The sequence below is a fragment of the Lactuca sativa genome, chromosome 4 (genome assembly GCF_002870075.4).
Source record: "Lactuca sativa cultivar Salinas chromosome 4, Lsat_Salinas_v11, whole genome shotgun sequence".
Classification (NCBI taxonomy): domain Eukaryota; kingdom Viridiplantae; phylum Streptophyta; class Magnoliopsida; order Asterales; family Asteraceae; genus Lactuca; species Lactuca sativa.
The window spans coordinates 379,264,531-379,281,305 of NC_056626.2; the positions used below are offsets into that span (position 1 = coordinate 379,264,531).

Consider the following 16,775-nt stretch of genomic DNA (forward strand, 5'->3'; position numbering starts at 1 on the left):
AAAATCAACAAACACCGTAAATATTAATAATCCAAAAGGCAGAGTATTAAGACTCAATCAACTAAAAGTAAGGGCATATGAACCCATGTCTAAATCCAAGGATACTAAATCCATAAAGAAAATCAATGGAGTTTAGTAACTCGATGTTTCTATCCAAAGAAGGTAATGAACAAATCCAATATCAAAGGCTTACTAACCCATAATTAATAACAAAGGAATTAGTATTCCATAATTCAAAGAAAATGGTTACTTAATAAGTATTCAAATCAAATAATATTAGGGTTCTAAAGACCCAAACCAAAATCAAATGGGCATTTTATAACCCATAGTTCCAACATATCAAAAAGGGCTAAGTATTGATAAGCAAAGATTTACAAAATCATATCAAATTACAATAAGGTAATTAAGGAATAATTCAAATTTCAATATGCAATGCAAGCATCTTTTCCAAGCTTTGTCCATCTCAAAACTTCCAAACTCGTCTTTTATGGTTATTAAGACTCATGTACGTATGAAGGAACGTATTCCAAACATACACATTGGGAATTATGTAAGAAGGATCGTATTTCAAACAAACATATCTCAAGCCTACTCAAATGAAGTAATAGGTAACCACAACAAGAGTACCACACACAGGGTAGCTAGAGACACTGTATAGAGTGAGAATTATCTAGAAAACTACTCACACTCAACATAATTCTCAAATCACATATAGATATCATGTGTGACACCCACAAACTTTCAACCTCAATGAATCTAGGTATGAATGCCAAAACATTTTCAATTTACTAGCTTTTCAAATAATCAAAACAACTTTCCAAAAATAACTTTCATGCACTGCACAAATAATATATATATATATATATATATATATATATATATATATATATATATATATATAGTAGATATTTAGCACATAAGGTTGATTTAGGAACTTAAATATTATATAATAGCATCAAAATCCTATTAATTTGAGCCATTAAGTCACTTATTAAGATCTATGCTAGTTCTTGGACCTTTTGGTCCCATAAAGTTTTTATGTTGGTTATAAATCTACCATGCATGAGCTTTCTAGGCCTTTTGGCCCTTTTGAGTTAGAGTTTTAGATCTAGGCTTCTAGAGGATAGAGATGGGATAAAGTTAGAAGCTTTATCAATGCACGACCTTAATCGATCCAGATAGCTTTGGAGCTCTGAAAATAAAGGCTAGGCTTAATGAATTAAGTTGGTAAGGACATAACCACGACGTGGCGGCGAGTGAGTTCGCGATTGTTTTGGCTTAAAATTTCAACTTTTGTAAGCCTTAAATATTCTGATATCCTGTGTGTTCTTTTTTTAGCATGCTGCTAGTTATTAGGCTCGTGGGTATTTGTCATTGTTATAATGTAAAAAAATTATCATTTTACTTGTCATATCATTCTTAACACCATATTAAGGCTAAACGGTGTTGTACCCCTTTTACCGACGGTATTCCGACGTGGACACCTTTACAACCGGTAAAAACCATGCCGCACCATCCATTTTACCGTTGGTGGGTTACCGATGGTGGGTTTTGTTAGGTGCAATTTGCGCACCTTTTAGTCCCATTTCATGCATCTATTTAGCACAATTGTTCTTCCTTTTTCTTGCATTTCATCATATTCATGTTAGTCTCTAGAACAACCTTATTTGCACACTTTTATGTCTTTTTTCAGGTGAACCGGAGCTTGGAACGTGCTTTGGGAAGTGCCGGGAAGCATTGGTGAAGATTTCGGGACGATCGGGCGAAGAATGAAAAAGTTGGAAAAATCAAGTTTGGAATTGGAGTCAGAGAGGAACACGGGGCGTGTCAGTTTAGTGCAAATCAACACGGGGCGTGTTGCTGAACACGACCCGTGTCAGTTTAGCCTATTTTAACACGAGCTGTGTTCGACCCAAAAACCAACTTTTGGCAGTTTTTCCTATCTTTCATATTACGGGTTAAGAGCCATTTTTACACACACAGAACATATCAGAGAACCATTGGAGAGGAGAATTCGAAGGTTTTTGCAAGGGTTTGTCCGTTAATCATTTGAAACATTATTTCTTGTTTTTGTAAGTGGTAATTACACTTAATTTCATCTTTTAGACTTGTGATCTTGTTCTAGCCATGTGTGGCTAGAACCCTAACTTCTCCAATTTCATGTTTTGACTTCTTGGTAGTGACTTCAATCATATGACATGATGTTTGTTCTTAATTTCTATCTAATGAATTTGATTTTGCTTCAATCAAATGTTTGATTCTAATTGTGATTCTTATTGGCCATTTGAATTAGGGTTAGGTCATTCAAGTTATCTCTTTTACAAAATCCATAATTGTTTTGTGAAATTGAACAAGTAACAAGCATTAAATTGATCTCTATTGAATGAATTTAGTGTAAATCTTATTCATACACTTTTACACTCCCGAGCTTATGAGGAGTATTGGGTGTTGTTGGGAACATTCACATAAAGCTTCATGCAATCTTCCAATCTAATTCTAAGAGCTTGTTTAGATTAGGTTAGTAAGGTTAGGATTAATCAAAGAGCTTGTTTTGGTTAATTAATGTGGTGAATGGGAAGTGTTAGAGCTTATTAGCACTTTCAAGTACCAACTTAGATAGAATTGAACGAATATTGTGTCACCTTTGAGTCACATTGCCAAATTGTCATACATGGAGTTGGAGTCCTTACAAAATCTGAACTTAATTCATTCGTTTAGTTGTCTACTCGTGTTTTAAATTTGTTTGTTTAGTCATTGCATTCTAAACCCCCTTATTACTGTTGGTGACCATAGTACCTTGCGCAAAGAGGTATAGACTAATTATCTCGTGTCTCTGTGGATCGACCCTGCTTGCCTTGTACTACCTTTTAGTGCAATATAGTGGGATTATTTTGGAGTATATCATACCCCTTTATTTGTTGGGTTTGACACGCCTAACAGGTTTCCACTGATGGTAAATTTGAAGAAAATGAATGTTGGAAGGGGGAAATGACCGTTGGCAAACGACTTTATTACCGTTTTTGTAAATTTTTTTATTCTACAAATTTACCATTATATATATATATATATATATATATATATATATATATATATATATATATATATATATATATATATATATTGTAAAGCCCAGATTCTCAGGTATTGTTTTAAATAAGATTTCTTGGGTTAGGCCCTACTCGACGAGTTGGTTGCCCTTCTCGTCGAGTAGCAGCGGGGTGGGACCGCGAGTTAAGTGACCTACTCGACGAGTCCATATTGGGACTCGACGAGTAGGAGCTGGATGATAAAACCCTAAATCTTGGGGTTTTGCACCGTATTTAAAGGAACCTTAGCCTCCCTTGGGCCTCTTTACAGTTCTAGAGAGTCCTTGAGAACCCTAATACATGTGTGTGTGCCAATTGTGTGTTTGAAGCTTGAAAAGAGGATCTTTGGAGGGAGAAGGCTTGGAGGACAAGGAGATTGGAGCAAGTAGAGTGTGGGAATCAACAATTATCTCAGTTATCATCTTCTAGAGGTACCCAAATCGCCATTTTCCTTGTGGATCTATTCTATTGGTTGAGTTTTAGGGTTTTTGTGGAATATTAAGTTGGTAAGATGAGCATGGGCTAGATCTGAGGTTGTAACTTCAGATCTGAACCCTCTTTGGATTCTAGAAGCATAAAGTTACAGTTTTGGTCATGATTGAGGTCCCTCTTGAGCATGAAGCTCCATTAAGAACTTAAAATAGGCATTTAGAGCCTTTATAGCCATGCATGCACGTAAAGTTTGCAACTTTACGTGATAAGCATGCCCTAGAAGCTTGGATCTGTGATTTGGAGCCGCTGCATGGCTCAAAACAAATCTGTATGGAAAAAGGACTGAATGGACTCGGCGAGTCGCAAGGTTGACTTGGGGAGTCACATGAAGATGGCTGTGAACTCGACGAGTTGGATGAACAACTCGGCGAGTCCAATGAAGATTGCCATAGACTCGACGAGTTGAAGAACAACTCGACGAGTCGGATGTGTTTTCTCCAGGATATGTATACGTGTGTATCCGTTGAGTTGCAAGGAGGAAACTCGACGGGTGACCTTAAAGTTTGATCGAGAATCGAAGGAACTCGACGAGTCACCCCGATGATTCGGCGAGTTGGAATGTGCTTCAAGGAACTCGGCGAGTAGCCAAGGGTACTCGGCGAGTTAAGGTTAACATGGACTGTTGACCTTGACGGAGGATTTTAACTTTGACCAGGGGTTGACTAGTGGGTTATGGACTACCTTAAAAGGTTAAGGACTTATGAGTATGTTGTACTATGATAATAGGTGGTGGAGCCTGTGTCAAGTGATCCGAGATTTGGAGTTTACCTTTTGAGTCGACATCTGTGAGGTGAGTTATCCTCACTATATCGATAGGGTCTAAGGCACCAAGGTCGGCCCTTTAGTTGTTATCTTTATGGTATGCTACATGTGGATATGATCTGTTAGATCAGAATCAGGATAGACTATATGTTATGTTCTTATGATCCGTAGGGATTGCTATGTTAGTGACTTGCTAGGTCAGTGCTCTAGTTATGAGAGATTGATGTGAGTGGTAATCAGTGAGATAAATATGTTTGATGTTTTGTATATGCCAGTAAATGCTTGTATGCGAACATGGTTATTTGCTTGTTGATTTGAGTTGAGGCGGTCCTGCTTTGTGCTGAAGGATAACATACCCTATGATCGGTCCGGGGAGACTGTAGGCCCACGTGGCGGTCCAATCATGTCGAAGGCTTGGTGTAGATTTAGTAAGCTGTAGGCCTTGGAGGGCGGTCCAGTCAGACCAATGGCCCAGTATGCATGTTGTTGATTTATGGTTACAGATTTGGTATTTCAGCGTGGTATTGGTATTTTGGGGGTAATTCACTAAGCCCTCGGGCTTACAGTTTGCAGTTTATTGTTTCAGATACTTCAGGAGGAAATCATGGCAAGGTAAAGGCATGACTGTACCGCTCCTCATCCTTATGATCTTGTTTTGGGACACTCTGATGGATATTGATAAAAATGTTTTGTAACCTGTTACTATCTGGTTTTATTTATGCTTGAAAAGTTCAAATTTGGCGTAAAAATTTATGGGTGTTATATATATATATATATATATATATATATATATATATATATATATATATATATATATATAGTGGTAAATTTGTAGAGTAAAAAAATTAAAAAAAATACACACATAATCAAAATGTCTTCCAACACCCCAAACTCCTCCAACCCAAATGCTTCCAACCCATTTGCACTTTTCGGTTACGATCCGACATCACCTCCACCTTACCGGCCACAAATGGTTCCATCTCAAAACCAAGCATTTGTAGGGGGTGTTTCTAACTATATTATTCACAATTCCAATGGCGTGTTCGGCACAGAGCATTTGGGAGTGTTTGAGAGCTTCTAGTGTTTGAAAAAATGCTTCGTGTTGAACAAAAAGCCTCGTTCGGCACTAAAAGCTTCTAGCGTTTAGTTCAAACAAAACGCTCCAAATTCAAATGCTACTTCATGTAGCGTTTAACAAAACGCTACAAGCTACCCACTACAAGCTATCCGCTACCAGCTAGTTTTGCCGAACACGCCTCAAATGCCACAAACAATTCCAATTCCAATCCCAACCACCCCAAACAACATCCCAACCTCAATTGCAAACCCAATTCCAATTTCAATCTTAACCGCCTTTCACACCTGCAACCGAAACTCTTTCTGATTCCAGGCCCGAAGAACAACCTCAAAAAAAGGGAAGGCCGATCCGAGAAGGTGGAGTAAAAAAGAAGAGACGTAATTAGCAAAGACATGGGTCGATATATCAGAAGATAGCAACATAGGAAACGACCAATCGCGTGATCAATTTTGGTTACGTGTTACAGAGCGGTTTTGTAAGGGTATGGGTCGAGAACCAGATTACCGGACGTCAGACCAATATAACTTAAAATGGAATCTTGTTAACAAACTCATGACACAGTGGAACAAAATTTACACAAACTTCGAAAAGTAATGGGCTAACGGGAAAAGTGAAGCGAGTTTATTGAAAAAACACACGCGATATTCCAAGATAACATGTTGAAACCTTTTAAGTTCATTCATGTGTGGGAAGTTGTCAAAAGAATCATTAGGTGGAAGGAGCTTGCAACACATGAAGAAATTGCTAATCCGCCAAAAGAAGTCGAACATCTTCATATTCGAGCTTACAACAAATATCATTGGATGGTCACATTGGCGTTGATCTTAATGATGATAATGACGACATCGAAGAAATACGCCCGCCTCCTCGTCTTATGGGAATGGATAAAGCAAAATCTCGAGGAAAAGGAAAAGGAAAACCGACATCGTCCGGTTCCGGTGATGATTTTTTTTCGGTGAGGACACCTTTAAAATTAAAAAAAAAATACAAATCATAAAATCGAATATAGTAATATATTGGAGACATTTTTTTTTATCATTAAAACTGAATCATGAGTTATAAAAAGTGAATCATGGATCATAAAAATGATCAATGCTTCAATTTTAATGATCCAATTTTTTTTTTCTAATTTTTTTTTCTCTCCGATATAATACTATGCTCGATTTTATGATTTGTATTTTTTTTTAAAAAAATTGTTTTTCAATTTTTTTAAGGTGTACTCATGAGTTATCACCGAAAGAAGTGTCCTCATCCGATCCTCTATATATATATATATATATATATATATATATATATATATATATATATATATATATATATATATATATATATATATATATATATATATATATATATATATATATATGCCTTCCAACCACTCCTAAATTCCTCTATAAATACCACAATTATTCTTTCATATTACTAACATAATTCGTCTTTCATTTTATTCACAATCACATACTTGTTTTGCTTAACCATTCAAAACCAATGACTTATAAAATGATGAATTGGTCAGAAAATAAAGAAGAGACGGTTTCAGAAGACCCATATGCCATGATGCCTGGTGATTTTTGGGTAAATGTTTGAAACATGGGTTGTCGAAGTCGTAGTCTTGATCAAATGTGTTCGAAGCTACGCGATATAAGAGTTAAATGCCTTGAATTCGATGAAGTTTATAACTTTGTTATAAACAACGTACATAAAGACGAGTCGTTTGTTGTGGCCAAACATCAATATGAAGACACAAAACACATACCGTTTAAACACGTCAAAGTTTTGTTAAAAATGAGAAGTGCCAAAAATCCAGTCATTAAAAATATAAGGTTTAAAAAACTTGTTTAAGTTGTTTGTGGTTGTATTTTTATGTTTTTATCTATTTTATTTTAAGTTGTATGTTTTAAATTAATGTAATGTTTGTTTAACTGAATAAAATACTAGTTTAAAAAATATATATTTTTATTGTATTTTTTTTTAATGTAATGTAATATTTTAATTTAAATAAAAACTAGTATTTAATAGAAAATATTTGTTTTTAATGTATTTTGAATTAAATTTAATTAAAAAAAATAAAATGAAATGATGTGTTTAATGGTTGATACTAGGTATCCCATAGTTACACGTACCGAATGTGGTGATATATGTCATTTATCACTAGCTATAATAATTAGCAGTGGATATAAGAATGATCTAACTTGAATTGAGAATTGAAGGTGCTGTTGTAGGCTCTTTCACAACATTAATGTCCCATACCCTATTAATAAAAGTGTTGCTTTATTGTTTTTGAAAGGCATCTCTCAACTGAAGTCCTGTTTGAAACGAAGCCACGAAGGTATGTATATGAGTACTGATTGCACATGAGTTAACCGTTCAAAAAGAAAAAAAAAAAAGAAAAGAAAAAAGCTTTTAAAAAAGAACTGATTGTATGCTTAATTTCATGTTAAAAAGAATTATTTATAATTTGATCTAAATTTTTTGTTTTATAAAAAAAAACCTTATAATACAAAAGTTATTTTAAATCATTTTCAAAAACTTTTAATATCAACTACTTCAAACAACTTTTGAGATAAGATTTTAATTTTCGGTTTTTATGTTTCAAATTTAAACTTTTATTTTATATGATAACCTTTTTGTCAAGAAATTCTCATAACTAATTGATTTGTGATTCATGTTTGTCCAATGTAAAAATCATTTTGTTCTTTCAGAATTTTGTGGAAGATGCATATTAATTTGTTAGCAACCTTGGTTGAAAAAGAAAAGATTCAACCCAAATGGCTACTTAGTTTCTGAGAATACGATGATTCATTACCCTTTGAGGGAATTTGCCCTTCTATATAAAACGTTTGAAGCTTTAAATTTAGATCTAACTAAATTGAGTAAATTCCTTAAATCGTCCCTGTGGTTTGATCAAAATTACACGTTTGGTCCCTAACTTTTTTTTTGCATTTGAATCGTCCCTGTAGTTTGATTTTGTTGTGCTTTTCGTCCCTATGGTTTGGTAAAAATTGCAATGTTTGGTCCCTAACTTTATGTATGTAAGGGACGAAAAATACAACAAAATCAAACCACAGAGACGAAAAACGCAACAAAATCAAACCATAGGGATGATCCGAGTGCAAAAAAAAAAAAAAAAAAAAAAAAATTAGAAACAAAACGTGCAATTTTGATCAAACCACAAGGACGATTTCAGTAATTTACTCAACTAGATTACATTCATACACATTAAGTGATTCAGATTATATTTGATTTTCAACAACTTAAATTGATAATAAAAAAAAAAGCTTAAAACTAAAAAGTAATCGAGTTAAAAAAATTGCAAAAATGTATTCCAATTTTCTTAAATATCAACTGAACAAAGAAGGGGTAACGACGATATGTCTTAACGGGTGGTCGACATCGTCTCCTCCGCCGTGTTTCACAAACTCCGACGGAGTCAGAAAGCTACCATGGCAAACACATACTATTCTAACTTCTTCTCCTTTTCCATATCTATACAAAAACCCTTGTGTCTTTTTGCCATCGGGACCTTCCACTTTGGTGGAAACACACGGCATCGTTAAAACGTCCGGCAAAGCTCCGCCGCCGGATTTGATCTTCGAGCTCCGGTCAACTTTGTTTGACTCCGACCGATCATGACTTTCACTTTTTGTATTGATTCCTATACAAGAAGAATAGTAAAAGACAAATATCAGATAACATGAACACGTAACAAGTTTCTTGAAAATCTTTGTACTTTTAAAGATTATGTTGATAATCAAATAATAGATCCGTTTTATATTTGACATGATTTTCAAAATAAATATTTAATTTTACATACAATTTGTGTAAAAATATTAATGCAAATGATTCACGAATCAAGGAGTAAATAGAGAAAAAGATCAAGAATTTATTAGATAATTACCTTGAAAAGGTTGACTTTCCAAATCGGAAACCCCAGAAGACCCACCACTTCCCTGAGACCCAATCGATCCTTGTGATGAAAAATGCAGCGCCGGGTGCGGTGGTGGTGGTGACGGTGACGGTGACGATGACGGTGGACCGTTTTCGTTAACCAAATTCCTCCGATTTGTCTCCCAATCCTCCACCGTTCTCGTTTTCACCACCCTCACATTCTTTAGCTTTTCAACTCGTTTCCGCTTCGCCTCCGACCGCCGCAACGACTGCAACTCCTTCCTCCTCCTCCACTCCGCCTCCATCTCCGGCGGCAGAGAGCACGTCCTCGTCAACGGAGAATACAACGATAATTCAACATCAACCGAGAAATTCACGAAATCGTTTACCGAAGAAGCACGGATCAACTTTCTGTTGAACTTAGCGTCATTAACCACCATTCTTTGTGGTTCCACCCCAAATCTACCGTTCAAAGACAACCCTAAACTCAGCTCTACGTTTTCCGGCGACCCATGAGCTTCCTCTTTTGGTTTCACCGGAAAACGATTCCCTCCTCCGCCGCACGTAAATCTCTGCAATAAATCCCTTGAAAAGCTTGAATCTTGAGAGTCCGCCATAGTTTTTAATTAAACATCAATAGATTATTCCAGTAAACGAAAAAAAAACCCTAATTGAAAATCAAATCTTCGCCGGGAAATAATGAATAAATATCCCCGCCGGCGAAGCAATGAGAGAGAAAGAGACGGTGGGACGAAAAGAGAAAAAGGGGGAGAGTTTTAAAGGATGTGGATTTCTAAAATGACGAAACTACCCTGGAATAATCAATTTAAAATGACGAAAACGCCCTTGAAATATGAAACACATGTGTGGTTTGACACGTGGAGGCGACTGAATCACCCACGTAAATTTAAAAACAAAAACAAGTTCCGAAACTAGCGTTTCAACTTAACCAATCAGAAATTGCCACGAACATGTAACTTGAATCTAATGAGTCATTGCCACGTGGATAGTAAATCCCTGAGCTTTTCTTTCTCTCTCTAAATTTTCTCTCACTAGATTTGCTGTCAGGGAGAGACGTGGAGTAACATATACATGAAACGTGTCAAGCATTTAGTTCCGGTGAATTTGTCCTTTCCTAGGACATAGGGATTAGAAAACGACAGGTCGCACCGTCTTGACACGTGTCAGGAGATGATTCATGGAGCTTTTAGATTCTGGTAATCGGTTTCTGAGAAAACAGTGGGCTGATTTTATTTTTTTAATGTTAAAACGAAGCAACGAAATTCCTTTAAGTAAAAAAATAACGATTTTTTTTTTTGATTAAACTAGGTGTTACGTTACGTATGTGTAGTAGTTAGGTTCACCATGGTTGTTAAGTTGTAGCTTTTCAAAGTCACAACCGTCGGTAGAAAATGAAGTAATGCGTTTGGATATGAGACAACAAGGTAGTATTTGTTCACAACATTTTGTTGACCTTTATTTCTCACTTTAAAGATTTGTGAGGCCACATACACAACGTTGAGATTTGGATATCAGAAAAGTCTAGGGCCTTCATAAAACATTTATTATGGGTGTGTCATGGGTCCTGATTATTATGTTTGACGATATGAGAGAATTTCATGAATTCAGTGGGTATAACACAAGTTACATGTATGACACCTGCACTGCACCACTAGACTGAACAAATTACATTCATCAAATTTCATGAACTTAATTCAAAGTCGTATTGAACTTTTTGTTGGAAAATTTTAGTATAAACTAGGTGAGTGACCCCGCGTTGCGGGGTCTGTGAGGTCAGATGTGAGATTTTTTTTTTCGGTTGATTAACTCGTAATGGGATTAATAGTAAACTGCAAAAACACTCATGTGGTTCGATTTTGACATATTGTAACGACCATGTTGTCCTTGGAGCTGTTTAATTTCCACATTGTTTTCAACTACCCCGGGAAGGTTAACAAAAATAATTCCCATTGGCATAAGTTTTCTAGTAAAAGATGGACTCATTACCGGTTTATCACTGCCTAATTTCTGGCTAGAAACCAATTTAAGACCTTTTTGCATGATAATGGCAATAAGTAACACCTGCATAAACCTTGTTTAGAAGTACATATGTCAGTGACATTCTCAAACCTGTAAACCAAACAATAACAACAGAAGTTGGATTAAAATCTATAGAGTATAGAAAGTCCATAAATACTAATAACACCAATGATTCTTGATTAAAGAAATTACACATAGACACCCTTTGACAGCAGGATGTTTGCAAAAGCCCTATGGAAATTATTCTTGACTATAGATGGGATAAATCAATGGTCTATTCCAATGGAATAGACCATTCCATTCCAACTTCGAATTTATCATTACCAAACACTACATCAGTTCCTTCAACGTATCTTTAACTTTTTCCAATGCTCCAATTTCATCAAATGTTACTCCAATGTCACTGGGAAGAATCACATCCGCTAAAAGCCTTTTCTTAAACTCATTTTCCATTACAACATCCTATCATTATTATTAATATCATACAAATCAAAACTGTCGGCAAATTTCATATAAACTCCAAATCTCTTAAACAGTAAGGTAAGAATAACGTCACCTTGAGAGATTTCTTCAAGTTGTTGGATTCATTCTGAACTCCTTGCAGATTTCCAATACGGTATTGTATGCTGCCAAATTGACAATTACATACTTTACTACGATTCCCTCTTATATAAGGCTAAATTACAATATCATTAAATATATTGCAACCTACTATACTATTTTTATTAATACCAGTACGTTACATTGAACCAGGGCCGGCTCAACGAGTTTGGGGGCTCTAAGCGAACCAAAAATTTGGGGCCCTTTCACATTCACTATACTTAATGTTATAAACCCTCCTCCTTTATCCGGGCTTGGGACCGGCAACAATAAACTAAAAAGTTTACAAATGGCGGAGTTAAATTTTTTTTTTTTATGTATATGTTTTTTGTGAATATATTTTATGACGTAAAGTTAATTTTTCTACCTTTTTTAGATGCAAATTCTTTAATGAAATTTTCATAATCAATTTCTTTTACTAACTGTTTTTCAATTGACAAAATTGCTAATCCATTTAATCTTTCTTGTGACATTGTAGATCTTAAATAATTTTTTAATAGTTTTAATTTAGAAAAACTTCTTTCTGGAGAGGCAACGGTTACAGGAATAGTTAACATAATCCTATAGGCAACATATGCATTTGGAAAAGAACTAAACTTTTTAATGTAATTAAGTATATTAATAATTGTATCACGTTCTAAATGTACAATATGTCTTAAAAGTTTTAGTTCATGAAATAAATCTAAACCATCGATATCTAAGCTATCATCATGCTTTAAAGTTTTTTCAAGATTTAAACAATGTTTTTTTAAAGTATTTTCATCAAATGATTTTAATTTTTCTATACTAAATAGAAAACCAAAAATATTTTTGAACTCGTTAAATTGCTCAAATCTACTTTTAAGTGAAGTAATAGCTTTATCTACTATATATAAAAAGTAATCAGTTTTAAATAACTGAATAGGAGTTTTAATAGTTTCATTACCAACATTTTCATCATATCGTCTATTTCACTGAATGATATGTTTTTCACGAAATTCAGGTTTTACATTCATTTCTAAAGCTAATTCTTTTGCATAATCTAAAGCCTTTTCAAATCCGTTTTCTCTATATTCTTCAAAGAAACACAAAAGTCCATTTAGTTGATCTATAGCATCATCGATACACATATCATTTGATTGCAAATTTTTACTAACAGTGTTAATAGCAAATAAAACATCATACCAAATAATCATTCCTAATAAAAATTCATAGTTTTCAAGTTCATATGTAGCTAAACATTTAGCCTCACTTTTAATTTTTGGATCTCCACAATTTTTGGATAATTGTAAAAGGGTTTTTCTTAATTGTGGTGCTTGAAATCTAATTGCTTTTACACTTTCTACCCTACTTTCCCAACGAGTTTGCGATAATGATTTAAGTGTTAGGTTTGATATATTATCTTGTAATATTTTCCACCTTTGAGTTGATGAAGCAAATATCGAATATATACGTTGTATAACTCCAAAAAATTCACTAGCTTTATCACACGAATTAGCCATATCACAAATTACTAAATTTAAACTATGACAACCACAAGGAGTGTAGAATGCTCTAGGGTTAATATCTAACAATCGTTTCTGTACACCTTGATGTTTTCCTTTCATATTTGAACCATTGTCATAACCTTGACCCCTAACATCATTTATATCTAGTCCTATATTTTTAATTTCATCAACTATAGCATCATATAAGCCTTTACCGGTTGTATTATCTACAACTAAAAATCCTAGAAAGTACTCCTTAACTTCTATTGGAGTTGTTGAAAGATCTAAACATCGTAAGATAATTGACATTTGTTCTTTATGACTTGTATCAGGAGTACAATCAAGTATTATTGAAAAGTATTAGCCTCTTTTACTTTTTTAATAATTTTAGTTTTAACTTCTTCTCCTAATAAACTAATAAGTTCATTTTGCATATTATGTCCAAGATAATGATTATGAATTTCTTTATCATTAATTCTCCTAATATGTTCTTGCATAATAAGATCAAATTCAGCAATCATTTCAATTATAGTTAAAAAATTACCATTATTTTCTTCATAAATTTTTTCATTTGTTCCACGAAATGCTAAATTATTTTTTCCTAAAGTTTTTACTACAGCAATGATTCTTATTAACACATTTTTCCAATGTTCTTTTTCTTTATTTATTTGTTCTTGGATTTTCTTGTCAATTGTTTTATTATTTGCTAATCTAGTTTGTAAGTCAATCCATGACCTCATATTAAGAATGTGTCCGTTACTTGCTTCATGTCTTTTTAGTATACTAGAAATATTATTCCAATCATTGTTACCTTTATGTGCTAATGAACATGTAGATGTATTCACATTAAATAATTTACAACAAAAACAAAAAACTTTATCTACGTCTATGGAATAAACCAACCATGTTCGTTCGTATTTTTCTCCATTTGGTATTTTTTGCATATAAAGAGATGTACTAAAGCTTCTTAAATGTTGATCTTTTGGAAATTTAAAATCGTAAATTTTAATAGGACCTTTTCCTACAATTAAATCTCTTAAATTAGTACTTATATTATTCCATCTACTTGGATCATATATGTTTAAAGGCGTCTTATTATTTTCACTATTAGTTTGTTCGTTATCAATTTCAATATTGGTTTGTTCGTTATCATTTTCACTATTAGTTTGTTCGTTATCATGTTCGATATTAGTTTGTTCGTTATCAATTTCAATATTGGTTTGTTCGTTATCATTTTAACTATTAGTTTGTTCGTTATTAGTTTGTTCGTTATCAATTTCAATATTGGTTTGTTCAATATTATTATCAACATTAGCTTGTTCTGGTTCATTATCAACATTAGTTTGCTCTTGTTCATTATCAACATTTTTGTTTGTAGTTAAATATTTTAAAAACAACCCTTTTTGTTTATCTATAAAAGCTTCTTCTTGCATTTTACGTTTCCTTTTTGAAGCACCTGATTCGTATTTTCTCTTTGACATGTTTATTAAGTATTTGATTAGTAATAACTACAAATATAGAAGATGTGGATTAGGATTATACCGCCCTTAAGATAATGGAAAGCTCAAACACAATAGAATCTGCCAATCTAGAATCAATATACAATGGAATCTGCCAATCTGAAATAAAAAATCAAAAAATTGAAAAGATTAATAAATTTGATCATTCATGCCATTTGGAAAAAACCAAATACAATTAGAATACAAATTACATAACTTAATAAGAAAATACTGTTTTTAATTAGAAGACATTATACAACTAGATGTCAAACAAGAATCTCATTAAAAACAAAACTAAATTATGATGCCAAACCACATAATTCAAATCAAGTATCTATGTTTGATCTAAAAAGCTTGTTCTATCATTCTATAATATGGGTATATTCCATCAATCCGGTGTATACTTGACGTTATAACATTGATTGTATAGTTAAAAATGCATATTCTAATTATTTTAACATATTGAAAGTTATATAATAAAGAAACAATTCAGTGTATACTTGACTTATACTCAATCGGGTACAACTGGATTAAGATAAATAATTATATTACCACATTACCCCAAATCCCTTATATAATCTGATAATCAACATTCAACAATAGGAAAATCAAAACTCAAAAGCCAAAAGGGAAAAAGCAAGCACATTACCGTTTCAATTCAATGCCAACAGAATAGTTGATTTTGATTTTAGAGTTTTGAGAGATGGAGAATCCGAACAACAGTTCAACCGGCAAGACTCAATGACGATTCAAATCATTCAATGATTCAATCGACAGCCAACAGGTTGTGTGGAACTGTGGAAGAATCGACCGACGATTGGAGAAGAATTCTAAATCGAGTCCGAGAATGGAGAAAAGAAGGGAAGTTGAATCGTTTCTCTTGTCGCAGCGTGATTGTAGTTGATCGTAATTCGCAGGCGTGATTTTTTTTTTGAGGAATGGTCGAATGTGTATAGGGTACTTGGGTATATCTTGATTTGGATGGACTGAATAGATGAGAGAAACAGAATCGGACTTGAACATGGGGCCCTAAGCCCTACCTTTGAAACCTTAAGCTTAAGGTCGGCCCTGCACTGAACATACTTTCTTTATCTTTTATACTACCTAGTGTCGATCCATGTATTTACATTTCTTTACCCACGATACCAACATACTTATACTTATTTTACCAATAACAACCACAAACTTATTTATTGTTTAGTCATATCATTTCAAAAACAACATTTACAACTTCTAAAGAGCAATAGTAATACATGTTGCTATTCCCACACCAGAATTTGCTCAAAACAGAAGACTAAGATTAAGTGACTTTTAATAGGATACCTCTCATTTGAGAGAGCAAATCTTGCCTCTTCGTCACCTTGAGCGTCTTGCATTAGATGATGGCTTAGAGCCCATCCAACAACCTTCTCAGCACCTTCGATAATAATAATAATAATAATAATAATAATAATAATAATAATAATAACTAGAAAGGTTATCCCCGCTACGCGGGGGCCAAAAGTTTTCAATATTGTTTCTGAATCGATAAATATGACAGACGTAGAAAGTGCAAGAATAAAAAGCCCGGACTTTGCTCCAGACTGTTTTTTTTTTCATGTTTTTATGAAAAAATATAAAAGTTTTGACTGCAAGGATCAGAAGTGTCAAAACGGATAAAGAATTAAAGATGTAGGAATTAGCAAATTTTTAGAAAATGGATCAAAGTTGTCAAACTGTTAAAGTTTTGTGGCCAAACTTTAAATATTAAAAGGTTCTTAAAAAGTGTAAAAATATTGATTGCAAGGACCAAAAGTGTCAAAATAAGTAAAAAAAATAAGGAGCAAAGTGCAGGGACCAATTTTGCCAAAAAAATAGTAAGTTT

The 16,775-nt window shown here is 33.7% G+C and overlaps 2 protein-coding genes across 2 annotated transcripts; both read right to left on the reverse strand.

Annotated features, from left to right (window-relative positions):
• Positions 1-8,719: 8,719 nt before the first annotated feature.
• On the reverse strand, positions 8,720-10,060 carry LOC111919477 (ninja-family protein AFP3). Its single transcript, XM_023915026.3, has 2 exons — positions 9,317-10,060; positions 8,720-9,073 (listed from the first exon to the last, which is right to left on the reverse strand). The coding sequence occupies exons 1-2, from the start codon at positions 9,921-9,923 to the stop codon at positions 8,760-8,762; spliced, it is 921 nt and encodes a 306-aa protein (XP_023770794.1). The 5' UTR covers positions 9,924-10,060; the 3' UTR covers positions 8,720-8,759.
• Positions 10,061-11,676: 1,616 nt separating this feature from the next.
• Positions 11,677-13,721, reverse strand: LOC111919452 (uncharacterized). Its single transcript, XM_023915009.2, has 2 exons — positions 12,936-13,721; positions 11,677-11,808 (listed from the first exon to the last, which is right to left on the reverse strand). The coding sequence occupies exons 1-2, from the start codon at positions 13,719-13,721 to the stop codon at positions 11,677-11,679; spliced, it is 918 nt and encodes a 305-aa protein (XP_023770777.2).
• Between the last annotated feature and the right edge of the window lie 3,054 nt (positions 13,722-16,775).

Excerpts from the sequence above, each read along its gene's own strand:
- LOC111919477 (XM_023915026.3), bottom strand. The coding sequence starts at position 9,923 with ATGGCGGACTCTCAAGATTCAAGCTTTTCAAGGGATTTATTGCAGAGA. Across the intron at positions 9,074-9,316 it reads GGAAAGTCAACCTTTTCAAG|GAATCAATACAAAAAGTGAA; the intron begins GTAATTATCTAA and ends CTTCTTGTATAG.
- LOC111919452 (XM_023915009.2), bottom strand. The coding sequence starts at position 13,721 with ATGTCAATTATCTTACGATGTTTAGATCTTTCAACAACTCCAATAGAA. Across the intron at positions 11,809-12,935 it reads AATTAGCTTTAGAAATGAAT|GATGTTGTAATGGAAAATGA; the intron begins GTAAAACCTGAA and ends TAATAATGATAG.